Below are 22,382 nucleotides of genomic sequence, written 5' to 3' on the forward strand. Positions count from 1 at the left end.
TGCCAAAACAGTCTGAAAGGAATCAACATATTCCACATCACTGGTGAGTGGTGACACATTATGCATGGATTACAAACAAAACATCATCCTGAACATAATTTTGGAATGCATAAATACCAAAATTTATTTCATCACAAAGTATATGTATGTTATTATCGATGACACCATTTTCATATCAATACTCATTGATAATTTTTCCCATCAATGAAATTTCCGATTATCGATCGTTTAAGCCGGCAGTTAGGAGTGAAGCAACATGAACTAATTACAAATACATAATCTGAACCATACAATATGTGTCCTCTGTGGTTTCTTGACTAAAAACCATTCTGAATATCTCCATAATACCGGTATATTTGGATAAGCAATAAAAAAAAGAGAGTTATAAGACTAGTAAGTTTGGGAAGCACCTTAACATTTTGTTAACACACAATCTAATGACTAAGCTGTTTTCTCACATTAATAACAAAATCTCACATACACACACTTGCCATGTTTTCATAGGCTCACGTGTGCACAAATTCCCTTGGCACCGAGAGCATATGTCGGAAGTGACAAAGAAGCCACATGGAGTGTCCTTCCTTGGATATGCCAATATAAATGATTTTGATTAAAATGACCCATCCCCCCTCCAATATATACATGTGCATGCACATGGCATGGAAAGAACACATGGTGAATGTTAAAAATGGCCGTCCCCAAAAATGGGTCAGGACCGAAAATTAATTTTTGTTTGATAACAATCTGACTTGTTTGTGTCAGACTTTCATCTGTAGTCTGAGAACATGGCTAATGACAAGACCGGGTATTTTATGTACTGAAAATAATGTTATAGACCCACTTTTCTCAAAACCCTCACCCCACCCCACCACAACACACACCCAGCCCCTGTCCCTGTGTTTAACTATGAGGAACTCCACTGGCATCGGACTAAATGCTGGATGTTCATGTCAACCTTCAAGCAGCGTTTAAAATTCCCGCCTGCCCGACCGTCCAGAACGGTCTATTTTCATCTCGGACGGTCAAATTTGAAAAGTAGCCTGTCCGGTGGTCTGGTAGATATTTTTACTCCTAAAAGTAAATATTTCATATCAGACAGGTTCTCTTGTCGTCAGTTTGAGGTGTTTAAGGTATTATGATAATTATGTTAAACTATTTACGATTGGACAGTTCATGTTACGATAACCAATCACAACACGTGTACTTTCAGTGTACCTCAACTCGTGCATTGCCTGTTAGTGCTATGTAGTTCATTGCGATGCCTACAAACAGTAAAGAATTCAGAAACCTGATTTGGTTTCTTTTTTTATTGTTGAAAACTGGACAGGCAAGTTTGTATCCAGACTGATAATTTTTTTAAGTTACCAGTCCGGCTGTCGAGCTTGGAATTTTGGGAGTTTTAAACACTGCTTCAAGGTAACTGTTTTGGCTCAAACATGCATAATCTAGAGTGTATAGATACCCCCGTAACCATGGTAACAACGTAACTAGTACAAGAAACATCAAGAGCAATTCTGGAATTCAAACTCAGGATATCACAACAAACTGTAGCACCCTTGACAACTGGGCCATCATAGACCCTAGCGTTGGGAATTGGTTGAAATATCACACTTGATGATAGCTTCATTGCCAACGAACAATCATCGAAAAAAATTGGTTAGCGTCATTTTTCAGATTTTCCTATCCAGGTTGTTATTGCAGATATGTATAACATGATGCAACCTGCTACTTTCAAGTGATGACTGATATGTCATGAACATAAATTTCCTGGAGTCTTAGAGAAATATTCAGTCATGACCTTTCAGATAGTGAAGTGAAATAAACACGTTTTCAGGCCCTGACAACTTCTAAGATACGTTCTATTGTCAAGTATTTTTCAAAAACTAAAACAGTAGTTCCAAAATCGTTTATGTTCAATTATGAGAAAATGTGATCGATTGCTTGGTCGTTTGGTCACTGCGACCAATCTTCGATTATTTCAATTAATCGGAACACCACTAATAGACCCTGGATTGATTCTTAACATTCAAGTACAGGCACACCAATAAAAACAACAGAGAGCATCCAAACAGGTGAATATGTACACAGTGTAGTTATAATCAGTGGAATTATACAGTAAATCATGTAGACAGCGAAAAACAAGGTGTGCCAATTGCATTTGGTTTGATGGGATCTCCATTTATAATGTGGTAAGTTGTCATATGATTCACATTTATGTGGATGCTGATTGGTTGTTGTCTGCTAATTTTCCCTGGTGCGCCTGTACTTGATGGGGACTGTACATAGAGTGAGTGAGTGTGTGAGTGAGTTTAGTTTTACGCCACTTTTAGCAATATTCCAGCAATATCACGGCGGGGGACACCAGAAATGGCAATTCACACATTGGACCCATGTGGGGAATCGAACCCGGATCCTCGCCTTAACCACTAGGCTACCCCACCGGCCCGACTGTACATAGAAGTAGCCATAACATGCAATAACCAGACACAGTAGCTGGACTCCATAGATGGTTGTGTGAAGCCCATTTCTGGTGCCTCCCGGCATGATATTGCTGGAATATTGCTGAAAGCAGCGTAAAACCTCTCACTCACTCACATACATGGTTCATTTGTCATGGTCCTTAAACTGCCATAGTCACCACAACCGCTTCATCGGGAACATTGTGAATTCCACATTTACTTGTCCATGAAGAACAGATATAGTTTCTTGTCATGCTGTCATGCTGTCATGCTGGGATTAGTGTCAGTGATACAGGCGGTTTCCAAATATAATTTCTACATGTGTTGTCTATGAAGAAAACATGTATATTCCTGTCACGATCCATTCAGTTTATCAACAATGCACCAGGTTTTTCCATATAACCTTTCCACATTTCTTGTCCAAGAAGAAAACATGTATTTTTGTCACTATGTCATGATCGATTCAGTTAATCAACAATTTCCTCATAACCTTTCCACATTTTTCGTCCATAAAGAACACATATGTAAAGTCTGACATGATCGATTCAGTTTATCAACAATGAATGAGTTGTTTCCATGCTACCTTTCCATGAACACAAAACTCTGATTAAGGACATATGCCTGTGATGATATTTGGCTGCCATGCTGGACTCGTTCTCTGTATGAGGAACACATCAGTAAACATTAACAGAACTACTTTCCATGAACACAAACTTGATGTGTTCCTTGCACAATGAAGGTACACATTAACAGATGCAGCAGAAGCTCTTCATGACATCTTCATGTCATATTTTGAACTGCCACTATTGTCTCGTGTACATGATCAGGAACACATCAGATACAACAGCTTCTCTCCATAACATGTTCTTGTCAGGATAACGTGTTCTTGTCAGGTATTTCGGGCTGGCACATGATCAGGAACATGTCAATAGATACAACAGCTTCTCTCCATAACGTGTTCTTGTCAGGATAACGTGTTCTTGTCAGGTATTTCGGGCTGGCACATGATCAGGAACACGTCAGTAGATACAACAGCTAACTGTTCCATAACGTGTTCTTGTCAGGATAAGCGTGTTCTTGTCAGGATTTCGGGCTGGCACATGTTCAGGAACACATCAGGTATTTCTCCATAACGTGTTCTTGGCACATGATAAGGAACACATCAATAGATACAACAGCTTCTCTCCATAACGTGTTCTTGTCAGGTATTTTGGGCTGGCACATGTTCAGGAACACATCAGTAGATACAACAGCTTCTCTCCATAACGTGTTCTTGTCAGGTATTTCGGGCTGGCACATGATAAGGAACACATCAATAGATACAACAGCTTCTCTCCATAACATGTTCTTGTCAGGATAACGTGTTCTTGTCAGGTATTTTGGGCTGGCACATGATAAGGAACACATCAATAGATACAACAGCTTCTCTCCATAACGTGTTCTTGTCAGGTATTTCGGGCTGGCACATGATAAGGAACACATCAATAGATACAACAGCTTCTCTCCATAACGTGTTCTTGTCAGGTATTTCGGGCTGGCACATGATCAGGAACACATCAGTAGATACAACAGCTTCTCTCCATAACGTGTTCTTGTCAGGTATTTCGGGCTGGCACATGATAAGGAACACATCAATAGATACAACAGCTTCTCTCCATAACGTGTTCTTGTCAGGTATTTCGGGCTGGCCCATGATCAGGTATTAGGGGCTACCATGGTGTTGTCTGGCACATCATCAGGAACACGGCAATAATTTCCACATTATCCCCCGTGAACACGAAGCTTGGATCGTATGCCAGTGACGTTATTGCTGCTGCCACAATGGAAATGTTCAGAAATACAACAACAAACTTAACAAATCCCTTAAAAACACAAGTTCTGGCAAATGCCTCTGTATTTGGAATTCTTGTCATGTTTCTGGATTTCACAAACATAGGTCTTTCCTATTCCATTCAAATAAAACAAGGAAATCTTGACAGTGAATCAGGATTTCTTGGTCTGCTTGTTGAGGCTCTCTGGTAGCACAAGGCACTGTATGATGCTAATAGCAAACACTAAGCCGAAGATGAGGAACACCAGATTGTGGTCAAATGGTGGCCCGAGATATTCCGCACCATAGCTGATTGACCAGGCATAAACACTCCCTCCAACTGTAGGGGCTAGAGTCCTGTAAACAGAAGAATACAAGTGATGACCTTCACCTCATATGACCTTTATTAACCACAGATTTTGGACAAGTGTGTAAAGTGCTATGCTGAGTTTATATATTGGTAAGGGAAACCATAAATTGGTTTCTAGGTTTAACCAGTTGGATGTTTGCTACATACAGTCGAGCACCGTTGTGTCGAACTCTGATAACTCGATATCTCGGTTGTCTCGATATAACATCTCGATCCCGGCAAAATCCTTCATGATTTATCATTATTCAAGCTCTTTTAACTCGATACGGATGTCTCGATATTTCGGATATCTCGATATAATTTCATGGTCCCAACAAGCAAAATTACCCTTTTAACTCGATATTTGCAAAGGAACTCGATATTCACCTACCTTTCATGGGCAAGTATCCCTCTAAACTGAGGGTATTTCCACACATTTACACAAGGTGTGGCATGAATCAAAGGGGTGTGTTGGTGTAAACTAATTAGTCCTAATTGAGATGAAGGTGCCACTTGTTTGTTATTAAATTATAATTAATTCGGAAGTACTCACTGTTACGACCAAACACTACTGACAACGGATTATAGAGAGAATCCAATGAGGGTTTTGTGTAATCACGTGACTATCATGAAACTGTTGAAATTGCGGAATTGTTTCCTTTCATATGCCCTGGTCGGATGTCTAGAAGTTCGGATAACTCGATATTTTTTCTTGGTCCCATAAATATCGAGACAACGGTGCCCGACTGTATTTACACAAAGTCATGTTCAATAAAGTGTTTATACATTGGTTCCATGTCCAAAAAACATTTTTACATAGGGTCCACTTAAATTAAAGGTTTCCTCACTGGGCCCACTTAAAGGTTCCTTCACAGGATCCACTCAAAGGTTCCCTCATAAGGTCCTCATTAATTAGATGTTCATACACAAGGTCTACTTAATGGTAGCTACATAGGTCCACTTAAAATAAAGGATCCCTCACAGGATCCACTCAAAGATTCCTTCATAGGGCCCACTCTAATTAGATGTCAATACACAGGGTCTACTCAAAAGGTTCCTACGTAGAGTCCACTTACATTTAAGCTTCCCTCCCTGGGTCCACTTAATGGTTCCTACATAGGGTCCACTTAAATTACAGGGTCCACTTAAATGTTTCTACATAGTGTCCACTTAAATTACAGGTTTTCTCACAGGGTCCACTTAAAGCTTTCTACATAGGTCCACTTAAATTACAGGTTTTCTCACAGGGTCCACTTAAAGGTTTCTACGTAGGTCCACTTAAATTACAGGTTTTCTCACAGGGTCCACTTAAAGGTTTCTACATAGGTCCACTTAAATTAAATGTTCATACAAAGGATCCATACAGTGTCCACATGAACATAAAGTTGATACACACTGTTCATGTACATCCTACTCGCAGGATTGTTCTTAAAGCTTACAACAATATGGAGTTGATGAAATCACAACTGATCACAAAAAGTTTCTGATTACAGTTCAGCCTCTAGTAGACTCTTCTGGTATCACTGACCTTGCTATAGCAGTGAAGGTCATGGCTATACCATTGACTGTTCCGGCATTCAGTGGGTTGGCGGAGTTGTTTATCATCAAGGACGAACCAGAAAAGCAGCAGTTGACGGCCAGTCTCTCCGGCAACGTAATCAACATCAACAGCGTCCATAACAACACCTTGCTGAAGACCAAAGTTAGGAGAAGATGAACCAGTTCTTTCCATTGATAACATTAGACTTTACAAAGAAAATAAAAAGTGAAATCGAAAAAAGACTTTAATCATCCATAACCGTGGAAAAGAAAACATGGAAAAGGGAAAAGATTTGGTTAAAAAAGTTGATTCTCCAAGTGAGTGAGTGAGTATGGTTTTACGCCACTTTTAACAATATTCCAGCAATATCATGGCAGAGAATACTAGAAATGGACTTCACACATTGTATCCATGTGTGGAATCAAACCTGGGCTTTTGGTTTGACGAGCGAACGGTTTAACCACATGGCTACCCCACTGCCCCGCTTTTCCAAGTACTCAAAACAACGTTGGGGCCAAAGTCAGAAAGTCAAGAATGCCATTCCTGCTTAAAAGCTCTGATTTAATTTGTTTGTCATTTAACGCGGGATTCAGTAATAATCCAGCAATTTGATGGTCACCTGTAAATTTTGACTATGGATCTGACAATCAATTTAGACAACAAACCAAATGATGAGTTATAGGCCTGCGCCCCATTCCTCAAAGCGATCGTAGCTCTACGACAGTAATAAGTCTATGTTAAAGCATGGGAGTTGCGATCATCATACCTCTATGAACGCTTTGAGGAACGGGACCCTGGTCCACGTTTCACAAAGCTAACACACCGCTACAACTGTCGTAAGTATATGATAAACCATTGCAGTTATCACAGTCGTAACGTTACGATTTCTTTGTGAATCGGGGACCTGCATATTGAGTGTACATAAAACAACATTCAGTCACTTACTTGTCATGAAGCCGGTGCAGCATGGGCAGCGTCTGAACTGTCACCACCAACACCATTCCTCCTATCAGGAAGGTCTGCAAGAGCAAAATTCAAATATTCAAAGATCTTATTAAATTCTATCGAAATCTGTTAAAATCTGACGAAATTCCCACTAATATGGAGACATCACATCTCCGGCCTCCGAGATAGTCTGTATCAGGAGTTTTGCCACTGGTCTACCCCTTCAGCTACTTTAGGGCATGAAGGGATCACACCTTCAATAGTTTAGTTATGTCATGGTGAGTCAGCCTTATTTGAAAGGAAAGCAACTTATGAAAAGCTGGCTATTTCTGTGTGGTTAAACCCATATTCATAGTAACGTGTGAGTACACAACTGAGCACATGGTCGCCATTCTGCTAGCTCTCTACACATGCGTGCTGGGGGAGTCCTCCCTAAATACCTCCACAGGGACCATTAATTTAGCTATTCTGCCACTGCTGTCACGATACATCATTCATCAGTGTTTGAGACATGTATTATGTTAATACACCTATGGTTAACGAGAGAGCATATAATAGATTATTATTATATGGTCTCTGGGTTAACAAAGACTTTATTATTAATAGTCCGTCTTCATGAGGCAAGAAGAACGCTGACATGACATTATAAAATATTCACTGCAATTAAGCAGACATCTGTCCTACCTTCTTAATTCCAAATTTGAGAACCATTGCTGGATATACTAATAGTTGAACGACCAGAATTGGCACCGAGACCACGCCCAGCGCCAGACCAATCTCGTTGGATGTGAACCCCATGCCATCTGCAAAAAGTAATCAGAAACATCATGTTATGTTTTGCTTGTTCGTTATAGTCCGTTTGGCTCAAAAGCGGACCGATGAATTGCAATCTAACTCGAAAACTAATAAACATAAAATACTCAATGAAACGCTGATCATAATCAAAACATCATACCCACTCTGTGAGATGTTTGCAGAATTTTTGTCCTAAAAATAAAAAAGTTGTTTAACAAACTATCATTAAAATATTGACACAGTTCACTACTTGTTACGAGGGAGGAGTGCAGAGAAAGGGACAGCCAGGTGTTCGAGAATGGATGGAGACAGCACAGCACAGGTTAATGAATAAATAACACGGACTACAGTCAACTCTCGTTAATCCGACACTTGTGGTTGCAGAGAAATATGTCGGATTAACGAAAATGTCGGATTAATGAAAATGTCGGATTAATGTATTTGTGTGAAAATATCAATGTTTACTAAATGTCATGATCGTCATACTGTTGCATGCATATCAGAAATGGTAGATCTAGTTATCTTCATCGTATGTAAAAATATTCACAGAAATAAAAAATACTAACAATACATACTTGTTTTCATTTATTAACATTCATAGATGGCATAACATACATATACAATCACATAAGCGAACAGTTTCATATCTATTTCATGACCACATTGGCACAAAACTCACGTTTGTTTTTACCGCATATCAGCTGCCATTATGACCCGGATGTTACAGTTTCCATACAACTAATTCCATAATAACATGTGGACGTCTAATGTACACTCAGGCGTGTATCATAACATATATAATTTATAACTTGAAAAAATCTTTGATGGTCATTAACATCAAACACATCTAAGTGGTGTGTCAGAAATGTTTGCAAAGTGTTCAACGATGTTTTGGCCTCAGATAGCTTGAAGCATTGGAATCAGTCATAGAGATGCTCAACCACTAAGCAGACTGCTTCAGGATGTCAGATACGGTTGATCGTCCAATCTTCACATCAAACTTCTGCTCAGCAAAAGTGATGACTTCTTGTTTTGTTGTCTGGGGTTTGTCTTTCTTCAAAGGAGATTTCTTTCTTGATCAATGGCGTAACTTCTACAAGGGGTCGCTTAGCAGGTGGTGTACTCGTGACCAATATCTTGTGATGAAAACTCATGTTGGTTGTATCATAAACATTTTATACAGCTCGCTCCACTGTTATTTCTTGATTAAATCGTCTCAATTAATTATCCTGTGTTCCTAATTAACAAGTTTGATGTTCACTGACGCCGCTGTCAAGCAGCCAGTAAGGCACACGCTAATTATCACTCACGTGTGATTGTTTGTATACGGTCGGATATACGGTCGGATCATCCGACCGGCTGTGTTGATTGTCGGATTAACGAATGTTTTTACACTGTATTTACAATAATCAGCTGCTAGATTGGTGTGTCGGAGTCGGAATGCGAGAATGTCGGATTAACGAGAGTAATTACACTGTTTTAAATGGTTCCCTAATTTTTTGTCGGATTAACATGATTGTCGGATTAATGAGTGTCGGATTAACGAGAGCTGACTGTATAGTTGTTCTTCTGTTATTCCAGCTACATGAAACAGCCCAACAATGCAGTGACTGACATGTCCTTGACCTACACAATGACCTTGACCTCAAACAGGTCGGCGAACCTGACCACCCCCATCTCCTTGCCTCCTTGCAGAGCTTCACAGGTCAATGCTACATGAGAAAGGATGTATCTTTCTTCAATGGACACAAGCCATGTGGAATCCTGGTAAGAATAATTGATCAGGAATTGGAGTGAATGAGTTTAGTTTTACTCTGCGCTCAGCAATGTTTCAGCTATATGGCGGCAGTCTGTATATAATCGAGCAGACAATCCAGTGACCAACAGCAGGAGCATCTAACTACACAAATTCGATACGATGACATGTGTCAACCAAGTCAGCGAGTCTGACCATCCGATCCCGTCGGTTGCCTTTTATGACAAGCATGTGTTGTCGAAGACCAATTCTAACCCGGACCTTCACGGGTAGGAACTAGAGGATTGCATGTCGTGACATACACACTGGGTAGGAATTGGAGGATTGCATGTCATGACATACACACTGGGTAGGAACTGGAGGAAATCATGTCATGACACACACACTGGGTAGGAATTGGAGGATTGCATGTCATGACACACACACTGGGTAGGAATTGGAGGATTGCATGTCATGACATACACACTGGGTAGGAATTGGAGGAAATCATGTCATGACATATACACTGGGTAGGAATTGGAGGATTGCATGTCATGACATACACACTGGGTAGGAACTGGAGGAAATCATGTCATGACATACACACTGGGTAGGAACTGGAGGATTGCATGTCATGACATACACACTGGGTAGGAATTGGAGGTAGGAATTGGAAATCATGCCATGACATACACACTGGGTAGGAACTGGAGGAAATCATGTCATGACATACACACTGGGTAGGAACTGGAGGAAATCATGTCATGACATACACACTGGGTAGGAACTGGAGGATTGCATGTCATGACATACACACTGGGTAGGAACTGGAGGAAATCATGTCATGACATACACACTGGGTAGGAATTGGAGGATTGCATGTCATGACATACACACTGGGTAGGAACTGGAGGATTGCATGTCATGACATACACACTGGGTAGGAATTGGAGGATTGCATGTCATGACATACACACTGGGTAGGAACTGGAGGAAATCATGTCATGACATACACACTGGGTAGGAATTGAGGAAATCATGTCATGACATACACACACTGTTGATGTCATGACATACACACTGGGTAGGAATTTGCATGTCATGACATACACACTGGGTAGGAATTGGAGGATTGCATGTCATGAACTGGAGGAACTGGAGGAAATCATGTCATGACATACACACTGGGTAGGAACTGGAGGAAATCATGTCATGACATACACACTGGGTAGGAACTGGAGGATTGCATGTCATGACATACACACTGGGTAGGAACTGGAGGATTGCATGTCATGACAACAATCATCACATTGTAGGTGGGAGGATTGCATGTCATGACATACACACTGCTGTGATATAGCTGAAATACTGCGGAGTAAAGCATTAGAACAATTCAAAGGAAAAACATTTACTAAATAGCTCTGAACTGTATATGGACAATTAAATGATTAGAAGACTCACTGTAGTGTGGTTCTGTAGACAGGAAGATGGTGAAGACGTCCTCTACGCCAATCACGCCAAAGGAAAACACAGTGTACAGAAGTATGCTGTCCCTGATGTCACTGACGCTGCAACAAAATAGGATGAAGATCAAAATGGAGAACAAATTCATGTGAGCCAATGCTTTAACCACTAGGCTATCACCTAGGAGAGACAAATTACTGACTGATGAGACAAATAACCACTAGGCTACACCGCCCGGAGAGACAAATTACTGACTGACTGACTGAGTTTAGTTTAACCACTGCATCACCCGAGAGACAAATTACTGACTGGCGAGCCAACGCTTTAACCACTAGGCTACCCCACCGAGAGACAAATTACTGACACTGATGCTCATGACAACAATCATCGGATTGTCTTTGAGAGACAAATTACTGACTGACTGACTGAGTTTCTATTGAGACAAATTACTGACTGACACTGACTAACACACTGTGATATAGCTGAAATACTGACTGACTGACTGAGTTTAGTTTAACCACTAGGCTACCCCATCACCCGGAGTAAAGCATTAGTTTAAACAATTCAACGCTTTAACCACTAGGCTAAAAACATTTCTGAAATAGCTCTGAACTGTATATGGACAATTAAATGATTAGAAGACTCACTGTAGTGTGGTTCTGTAGACAGGAAGATGGTGAAGACGTCCTCTCGCTGACGACTGACTGATTTAGTTTAACCACTAGGCTACCCCCAAAGGAAAACACAGTGTACAGAAGTATGCTGTCCCTGATGTCACTACTGACTGACTGACTGAGTTTAGCTGCAACAAAATAGGATGAAGATCAGAAGTCATGTTTTATCAAAATGGAGAGACAAATTACTGACTGACTTTAACCACTAGGCTACCCCACCGCCCCGGAGAGACAAATTAAGAATGAATGAGCTTGATTTTATTTGGCTTTATGATCAGTTTTCCAGCAATATCAGACAGGGATATCATATCAACATATGGAATCGAAGTGAGTGAGTGAGTGAGTGAGTGAGTGAGTGAGTGAGTGAGCGTCCATAACAACACCTTGCTGAAGAACAAAGTCAGAAGAACATGAACCAGTTCTTCCCACTGATAACATTATTAAATTAAAAAGTGAAATTGAAAAAAGACTTTAATCATCCATGACAGTTTGAAGCAACATGGAAAAAAGAATAGAAATGGTTAAAAAAGTTGCTTCCCCAAGTGAGTGAGTGAGTGAGTGAATGAGTTGGGTTTTACGCTGCATTTAGCAATATTCCAGCATTATCACCGCAGAGAACACTAGAAATGAGCTTCACACATTGTACCCATGTTGGGAATCGAACCCGGGTGTTCAGGTGACGAGCGGCTGCTTCAACCACTAGGCTACCCCACTGCCCCTGTTATAAGGAATTAAACCCACACTCTTAATCTATTCTTGGATTGAACACATGGCATGGCAAATGGCCGTGCAGAGTTGCCTCCCCTGGTAATGCCAGAAATATTTGCTCCTGGGTGTGTAAATAATCAAGTGTGGAGCAGACAATCCAGTGATCAACAGCATCAGCATCGATCTACGACATCGGGATACGATGACATGTGTCAAGCAAGTCAGCGAGCCTGACCACCCGATCCCATTAGTGGCAGATGACATTCGGCAAACAATTTATCCTCTTTCACCCAGGGTTGCCCAGATTACGTTCATCTCATATCCCATAATAGACCGCCTATGTGGTGTAGTGGTTAGAGCGTCCACCCGGAGAGCGGAAGGTCGCGGGTTCGATCCCCGACCACATCATACCAAAAGACGTTCAAATATGGTACTTGTTGGTCCCTGCCTGATGCTCGGCATTTATGGGTACAACAAGGACTGGTCGGCTCGGAGTCGGTATAATGTGTCTGAGTGGGGTGTTCATGCTTCACTGCGGCATGGTATCTCAGTGGGCTAGCACTATAAAACCAGCTTCAGTCTCGGCTAGTACAAGCAGCCGGACATACACATACACACGCATGCACGTCGTCATATGAGCGAAATATTCTCAAGCACGACGTTAAACCCAATTTTACCTCACCTCACCTTATTAAACAATATATTTCTCCTAAGATAGGGGCAGTGGGGTAGACTAGTGGTTAAAGCGTTCGCTCGTCACGCCAAAGACCTGGGTTCGATTCCCGACATAGGTACAATGTGTGAAACCCATTTCTGGCGCACCCGCAGTGATATTGCTGGAATATTGCTAAAAGTGGCATAAAACTCGACTCACTCACTAACTCATTTTCTCCGTAAAGGGGAAGTCTCCTTAGATGTTCAGTCTGAGAGTCTCAGAGAAAAAGATCTGATTTTAATGCAATTGGAGGCATGTAATGAGCATATATTGTGATCTGTACCATGTGGTGATATTTGTGTAAAAGCGTTCTTACCATAACAATGACACCAAAGAACTGAGCATATGATTTGTGTTTCTCATTCACGGCTCCACAGTACCAGAATCGGTTTTAAGGTGAATCATCAATTTAGTCACAGAACTTGCACTTGAAACGAATTCCCATTTCTATGCTCTTACCTGATACCACAAGCCTCTTTCTGACACCTTGGTCAGGATTTCAAGGTCAACTCAGCATTGGGTGCGTCTTCAAATTACTTTTCTGTGCATTGATAACATTCCTAGCTTCTGTCTCCTCTAACAAAGCTGTCTGTTCGTGATTGTGAAGGTCAAGGTCACTTTTGCCGATAAGATGATTATCAATTTTAAGATTTCTTGAACCATTGATATTTGGGGATGCATGATTATCTCTCTTTCTTTGATGTGTCTGTTTTTAGATATATCATCGTCATCACGGCTCCGTCTCTGACACACAGTGTATGTCCTCTATAGACATGGCCGACAGCGGTCCGAAATGTAGACTGTCACGTGATCTATATATGTTATTGTGACTAGCTGACACAGAGACTTTGTCTGTCAGGGGTTTAACCTCATCAGCATCTTCTTCAGGATCAGATATTTCAACCACATCCTTCCTGAAAAAGAAACCACCACATTAACATTTGAGAAAAAGTCACAATGAATAGTCTCCACCTGAGAGTGAGTGAGTGAGTCTAATTTTACGCTGCACTCAGCAATATTCCAGCTATATGGCGGCGTTCTGTAATAATCCAGTCTGGACCAGACAATCCAGTGATCAACAGCATGAGCATCGATCTATGCAATTGGGATATGATGACATGGTCAACCAAGTCAGCGAGCCTGTTCACCCGTTCCCATTAGTTGCCTCTTACGACAAGCATGGGTTACTGAACAATTCTGACACGGATTTGAGAAGGAATGTTAATAAAAAGGTACAGTAAAGCCCTTTTTGGTCCACATGGTCTGCCTGACTGAAGACCCTGTTGAGATTCAAGCTTAAAATGGGTCTAAAGTTTTAGTAAGAATCCTGTAAATAGACTGAATGGTCAGAGCAGTGACAGGTCTCATAATATAAGTCACTGGATTGTCTGGTCTGGATTCCAGTAATTACAGTAGCTGTCATACAGATGTAATATTGCAGCATAACCAATCAACAAACAAACAAACAATTATTTAAGAACAAAACAGACTTTTCTCAAGCTTACTTACTTATTTCCAAGAAGTTGATAAAATTATCCTTTTTAACCCAGTTTTGTTAGGCATTTGTATTTCATAAAGTCAGAAATCTATAACTTGCAATTGTAAACAAAAACAAGCAGTGTTTTTAACACGTTGATTAAGACTTCATTCAAAAAGATATTCAAACTCAATGATGCCCAAGAGGAAAAGTGGTTTAACGATCTATTTCCAATATGCAATCCCAAAACGTTTGGTACAAAACAGTCGCAATATCAATACCTGCATCCTTTGTTTCATAGTTCTGGCATCTCATACCATAGATCTATGTATATCAAGACATATCTAAGTATATCTAAGTGCTTCAAATACAATTTCAAGTAATAACAGGTTTGACGCCATAAGACTGACAATGTGAGACAATTAAGAATGTGGAGGGAATTAGGACATTGTTATGTCTCGGGCTGCAATGATTCAGATTGATTCATCAAAAATCAAATCTGAATCGTTTCGATGTTTGATAACCATTATCATTATTTCGATTCGATGTTTGATAACCATTATCACTATTTAGATTCGATATATGAATATCTATTTAAATTATTTCTACACAGTGAGAATGTAATTTTGATTCCAACTTGAGCAGTTTCAAGCGCTGACATAATGCGAAACAGGATTGATTGAAGCCGGGGTAATTACCCAATGAGACTTGTTAGTAGACATCGCCATACTGATGATGGAGATCACTCGAAAAAAGCCGACTCTGAGAGTTAAATAAAATCTCATGTTTTTACTTGTATGAAGAATAGAATAAAAAATGATCGAATCAAGGGTCCAATATCAAAAATAAAAATCGAATAGAGGTCTGGGTGAGTCGTTGCAGCCCTACTTATGTCTTGTTTGTTCTGATACGACTTTCGGATGTGACTAAAGTTGCCTAACCTTACTGTCAATATATTCCAACTTTTTACTTACTTGATTTGAAGGGTTTCCTCAAACTTAAAAAGCACGACAAAGAAACCAATTGCACAGATGACAAGCACCGCGACGGAAGGCAGGCAGAAAGGGTACTGACTGAAGAACCCCTCGGGGTCAAACACACTGGGGTACTTCATGGCCGGACTCGCCAAATAGCCTGAAATATACAATATACATAGGATCATGAATTACAGTGAGGGCATGAGGTTAGTTTTACGCCGCTTTTAGCAATATTCAAGCAATATCATGGTGAGGGGACACCAGAAATGGGCATCACACTGTACCCATGTTGCGAATCGAACCTGGGTCTTCGGTATGACAAGCAAAAACTTTAACCACTCGGCTACCCGCACCGCCTTTAATGAATTAAATTAATTTAGATATTCTTGGAGGCTGTTATTCATGTCCAGGGGGCATCACACTTGATTGCTTTGAGGAACAGAATTTATGTACAGAATCCTTTTTCAAGCTAAGGATTTGAAACATTCTGGAGAGCAAGGTACTTCAAGGAAAGGCAACTCTAGTATGGCTGGAGGCGAATGTATATGTCTACAGGAGGAAGAGTGATAGCGCAGCCGATCCAACAAATACATAAATACTTCATGTGTTCAAAATTACAACAGGGGCCTCGGTCCACAGCAAATGTCAGTAAAATTTACAGTTTTCAAATTCAAGCCAAAATTACATCAGACACATCCATTATGAGGACATTCATAAAGAAGAACACATGCAAACCTTATGTAAGGAGAACACATGTAAACCGTATGTAAGGGGAACAGATGTTAACCGTATGTAAGGAGAACAGGTGTAAACCTTATGTAAGGGGAACACATGTAAACCTTATGTAAGGGGAACAGATGTAAACCTTATGTCAGGGGAACAGATGTAAACCTTATGTAAGGGGGACAGATGTAAACCTTATGTAAGGGGAACAGATGTAAACCTTATGCAAACCTTATGTAAGGGGAACAGATGTAAACTATGTAAGAGGAACACATGTAAAGAGGGGGAACACATGTAAACCTTATGTAAGGGGAACAGATGTAAACCTTATGTAAGAGGAACACATGTAAACCTTATGTAAGGGGAACACATGTAAACCTTATGTAAGGGGAACAGATGTAAACCTTATGTAAGGGGAACACATGTAAACCGTTATGTAAAAAGAACACATGTATGTAAGGGGAACACATGTAAACCTTATGTAATGTAAGGGAACACATGTAAACCTTATGTAAGGAGAACACATGTAAACCTTATGTAAGGGGAACAGATGTAAACCTGTATGTAAGGGGAACACATGTAAACCTTATGTAAGGGGAACAGATGTAAACCTTATGTAAGGGGAACAGATGTAAACCGTATGTAAGGGGAACACATGTAAACCTTATGTAAGGGGAACACATGTAAACCTTATGTAAGGGGAACACATGTAAACCTTATGTAAGGGGAACAGATGTAAACCTTATGTAAGGGGAACAGATGTAAACCGTATGTAAGGGGAACACATGTAAACCTTATGTAAGGGGAACACATGTAAACCTTATGTAAGGGGAACACATGTAAACCTTATGTAAGGGGAACACATGTAAACCTTATGTAAGGGGAACAGATGTAAACCGTATGTAAGGAGAACACATGTAAACCTTATGTAAGGAGAACACATGTAAACCTTATGTAAGAGGAACAGATGCAAACCTTATGTAAGGGGAACACATGTAAACCTTATGTAAGGGGAACACATGTAAACCTTATGTAAGGGGAACACATGTAAAGGGGAACAGATGTAAACTTATGTAGGGGAAACATGTAAAAGGGGAACACTTATGTAAAACTTATGTATGTAGGGGAACAGATGTAAACCTTATGTAAGGGGAACACATGTAAACCTTATGTAAGGGGAACACATGTAAACCTTATGTAAGGGGAACACATGTAAACCTTATGTAAGGGGAACACATGTAAGGGGAACACATAAACCGTATGTAAGGAGAACACATGTAAACCTTATGTAAGGGGAACACATGTAAACCATATGTAAGGGGAACACATGTAAACCATGTATGTAAGGGGAAAACATGTAAGGGGAACACATGTAAAAACCTTATTAAGGGGAACACATGTAAACCTTATGTAAGGGGAACACATGTAAACCTTATGTAAGGGGAACAGATGTAAACCGTATGTAAGGGGAACACATGTAAACCTTATGTAAGGGGAACAGATGTAAACCTGATGTAAGGGGAACAGATGTAAACCTTATGTAAGGGGAACACATGTAAACCTTATGTAAGGGGAACAGATATAAAACATTTATAAGGAGGACTATACACATAAGGAGGATGTGTAAAACATACAGAGGACATATGTAAAACTTATGTCAACAGAACATGTAAACATTATACATGTAAGTAGGACTTATGTACAGCAATACGTGTAAGGACATATCAAAACATTATACATACAAGGATGAGTGATTTTTAATGTGGGAAATATAAAACTCATCCCGATAATCGGCATTTGCTAATCTCTTGGCAAATATCAATTAATTATGACTTGGTTGATATTTCCCTCATTAAAAATCAGTCGTGATCAATCCTCTGTATAAATACAATCAGAAAATATGTAAAACATCAACTGTAACACAATAAGTGTCGGCAAGTACAATACTGTTCATGTCTTACTAATATTTCACCGACTGGCATTTCACACTGTCATTATGTAGTGCAAAATGGTTGGATCAGTTTTAACCAGACTATCAAAATACATAATGTTCTGAGACAAACTAGGTTTTGAGTTCAAACATAAAAACAATTGGTCAGACAAGTGCACATCTGTACCAGTTTTCAGACATTTTGGGGTGAGTGAGTGAGTGTGTTTAGGTTTACGCCGCACTCAGCAATATTCCAGCTATATGGCAGCGGTCTGTAAATAATCAAGTCTGGACCAGACAATCCAGTGATCAACGCAATTGGGATACGATGACATGTGTCAACCAAGTCAGCGGGCCTGACCACCCGATCCTGTTGGCCGCCTCTTACGACAAGCATGGGTTACTGAAGATCAATTCTAACCCTGATCTTCACAAGTCTCGGACATTTTAGGGGGAAGGTGCAGTGGCTGACACTGAGGGTATGGGTTCGAATCCCAGATGCGAAAAACAACTAAAATCGGTACTTAACTGAGAAAGTTTATCGATAATCACAAATGTATATGGAAAATTTGTTACCAAGGCAATGATTTTTTAACCGTTCATGACAAGAGTTTATCTGTTTACGTCACTGTGACACACTATTTTCATTTTTCATTTTTGTTTGAATTTTCAAATACATAAATATCAAGTAATGGCTACTGTTAAGGAAGCGATAGAGACAGTCCACTCATCTCCCTAAGGAGAAGCAGTTTACTGACTTTAAAACTCCAGTTTCCACTCTTCCCGAAATTGGTGTGAATTTTCGAGTGAGGTTTCAGCTAGATAACAAGTCTATGCACAGTACAAGTATATTGCATTACAAAATCAACATCCAGTTCATAAATGGCCATACAGATTTCAGTCGATTGCAGGATTTTCACATCACGATTACCATAAACTGTGCTCTGGGAAATATTTTTCAAAATCTGTTCATGTTTTCAATCAATTGGTTTGGTCTTATAGTCAGTTTACTGTCTTGCTTTGGGACGATTATCCAGTAAAATTTGTTTCAATAAAATGTTTACTTTGCTGTTGAGGAGAGGTAATAGAAACTTGGGATTCAGTTCATATCACCTGAATACTTCATACAGGCAACATGCTTTGGGGAAAAACACTCAGAATATTGAGACATTTGTTGCATGTGCAGAACACATAATGCAATAGTAGTGTAGTATTTACACTCACTGGAGCTATACGCGATAATCTCCAGGCTAAATGTTCCGATAAATCTTCACTAGTACCCTGGATGCATCTACGGCTTGGCCCAATAATTTTATTACCTTCTTTTGCTTTGTCCGCCTTCTCACAGCAGCCAATCATATACAGCCGTTACAGCCAACCTTGCCAGTGTGAACAAAGATAGTGACCACAGACGCTAAAGTTTTCTCCCCTGTGTGATTCAGACTTAGGGAAAATATCATGCATACAAATTGACAGGTCTCAGCTCTACAAAATACATATGCAAGAATTCCTTCTACCTCTTTCAGAGTGCCTCTGTAACAGTTGTGTTGCCAAGTTTAATCGTTTAGATAAAAGAAGCAAAAGTTATGATAGAAGCCTTGTGATTGGTACACTCAACTTCCCAGCGTAGACACCTGTTTGGATAAAAAGCCAGCAAAGGGATATGATAAAATTACCGTGGATGCATCCAGGGTACTAGTGGAGATCTATCAGAACGTATGGCTTGGAGATTATCGAGGATGATTGGAGCAAGATGAACTTTACTTTTCGTTCTTGTTCACCAATATTCGTGGTACTTCTGGATCTTACATGAACTTGAAAATTTTAATATAAATTGTATATTTATATACTTATCCTATCTCACGATTTGCACTTCTCTCTCTTGCTTCGACGCTGAGTGGAACGAATGAGAACTTTTCCTGTAGGCCTCTCTTGTCCATACACCCGTGTTCCCCACCCGTGTTCCCCAGGACAGGTCGCTAGTCCCAGGCTAAGCGTGCAGCACGTTCCCCTACAGGAAAAGTTCTCATTCGTTCCACTCAGCGTCGAAGCAAGAGAGAGAAGTGCAAATCGTGAGATAGGATAAGTTTAAAAATTAACATTTGTGGTCCTAATTCAACTAAAGTGTGTACTTGCAACTAAACACAGCTTTTCATATTATCGGAAAACTTTATAGATAACAACATCAACGTCGTGAATGTGAGATTTTGATACTTGCAGAACTTGACAACGGTACAAGAATCTGTATCAAAGCGTCACATTCACAAAATAGAAGATGTTGCTATCTTTAAAGTTTGTCAATATTGTATTGTCGATACATAATTTAGCACAGTTACCCTTCTATTTCATTAAAGAAAAAAAAACACTTGTTTTTTGTACTCTTTTAATCATTACATATGAGGTGAGGTGAAATTGGGTTTAACGTCGTGCTTGGGAATATTTCGCTAATATGACGACGTGCATGAATGTGTATGTGCGGCTTCTTGTACTAGCCCAGACTTAAGCTGGTTTTATAGTGCTAGCCCACTGAGATACCATGCTGCAGTGAAGCATGAACATCCCACTCAGACACATTATACTGACTCCGAGCCGACCAGTCCTTGTTGGACCCATTAATGCCGAGCACCAGACAGAGACCAACAAGTACCATATTTTAATGTCTTTTGGTATGACGCGGTCATGGATCGAACCCGCGACTTTCCGCTCTCCGGGCGGACGCTCTATTCACTACACCACAGAGGCGGTCCATTACATATGAAAAATTTGTGGTTAGTCTTATGCAGAACACCAATTTCATTCTTAAAAAACTTGTGGTTAATTAATACCGAGAGATCAAAAGTTGCCAAAAAGTCGCCTGCTTCACTCTTGCTCGCCAACAAAACCACAGACAGGTTACGTAACTCTTTCGCCAGAGCACTGCAGTGAAGTCATATGAGGAAGGATTTTCAGTTAGTTGTATATAAAGTGTGCAGCAAGCTCGTCATTTTGATGATTTCTCGACATCAACGAAGAGATGCCGAATCGTTGCGTTGTCGTCAATTGCTCCTAGGGGTCGGGCGATGGTGTCACCATGCACAGAATTCCACAGGACCCCAAAGTTCGTGCTAAATTGGTTATGTTTGTGAGTGAGAAGCGAGCGTTGTTGAAGCCTGAAACGATATCTTACTTGTGTTCAGATCGCTTCACGGAATGTGACCCATAATAACTATCACTTAATCAATGTGATATTACAAATTACACATTACAAAAAACACACTCTCATAACAATTTTCATCCGTGGACGTATCAGTTTCACCTATCTGTGAGATAAGCATGTTAATTAATCGACAAGATCAACCTAATGTCCTCAGTGTGTTAAACTTGTACAACAGCTGTCATATTTCTCCTGAAATCTATACTCTTTTTTGAATAATCTAATAAATTCATCATATTTGGAGTGTTTTAATGTCTGTTGCATGTTTAGCACTTAATAATATACAAGTATAGACTGGTGACTGGTCCATAAAAACAGGTATTGACCAAATTCGCCAGTCTGTAATTGTTTTATTATGTAATTACCGAAAAAACAGCTTCTAAAATCCAAAACATGTCCATTTATTCAAGAAAAGCAATTTTATTTTCACTACACACCAATAACGTTATGTCAACAATACTGTGACATGTAAACAATAGAATGATGTCATAGCTTGACGTGAATGACGTCATAGCTTGACGTCATAGTAACTCAGGTCAATATGACTTTTGGTCGGACCTGGGTTGTAGTCAATATGCTTTTCTGTTGACAGTCACATGACCGCCTCTAGACCAATCAGGTAGCCGAAAAAATATGCTTGCATAATAATGATAATCATCATCATAATACTGAAAATTTATATAGCGCTAAATCCAACCACTAGGTGAGTGCTCAAAGCGCTACAAAATAATAATGTTTGAGTAGAGTTAATAGTGCAGTGAAAAGAGATACGTTTGAAGATGTGATTTGAATGCAGCAACAAAGATGGGGACAATTTTAAGGCCAATCTTCCTTTGTTTACAATATTGTTTGTGTTTCAATAAATGGGTAGACAACTGCCTCTGGATG

At 39.9% G+C, this 22,382-nt stretch overlaps 1 protein-coding gene and 1 long non-coding RNA gene across 2 annotated transcripts in view; both read right to left on the reverse strand.

Moving 5' to 3' along the window:
• Window positions 1-88: 88 nt before the first annotated feature.
• Window positions 89-954, reverse strand: LOC124266616. Its single transcript, XR_006895801.1, has 2 exons — window positions 798-954; window positions 89-763 (listed from the first exon to the last, which is right to left on the reverse strand). It is a non-coding gene; the product is annotated as an uncharacterized LOC124266616 (long non-coding RNA).
• A 2,652-nt stretch (window positions 955-3,606) lies between these two features.
• Window positions 3,607-22,382, reverse strand: part of LOC124266896 (protein ZINC INDUCED FACILITATOR-LIKE 1-like) — a 35,954-nt gene continuing 17,178 nt past the window's right edge. The window contains exons 7-14 of the mRNA XM_046701738.1: window positions 15,646-15,805; window positions 13,929-14,108; window positions 13,511-13,531; window positions 11,095-11,201; window positions 7,788-7,906; window positions 7,104-7,177; window positions 6,147-6,308; window positions 3,607-4,626 (exon numbers count right to left, since the gene is read on the reverse strand). Of these exons, the coding sequence (XP_046557694.1) occupies window positions 4,443-4,626; window positions 6,147-6,308; window positions 7,104-7,177; window positions 7,788-7,906; window positions 11,095-11,201; window positions 13,511-13,531; window positions 13,929-14,108; window positions 15,646-15,805 (1,007 nt within the window). The 3' untranslated portion in view covers window positions 3,607-4,442. The remainder of the gene's footprint in view (window positions 4,627-6,146; window positions 6,309-7,103; window positions 7,178-7,787; window positions 7,907-11,094; window positions 11,202-13,510; window positions 13,532-13,928; window positions 14,109-15,645; window positions 15,806-22,382) is intronic.

The sequence above is a fragment of the Haliotis rubra genome, unplaced genomic scaffold (genome assembly GCF_003918875.1).
Source record: "Haliotis rubra isolate DU_JTF1 unplaced genomic scaffold, ASM391887v1 Scf100, whole genome shotgun sequence".
NCBI classification, from domain to species: Eukaryota; Metazoa; Mollusca; class Gastropoda; order Lepetellida; family Haliotidae; genus Haliotis; species Haliotis rubra.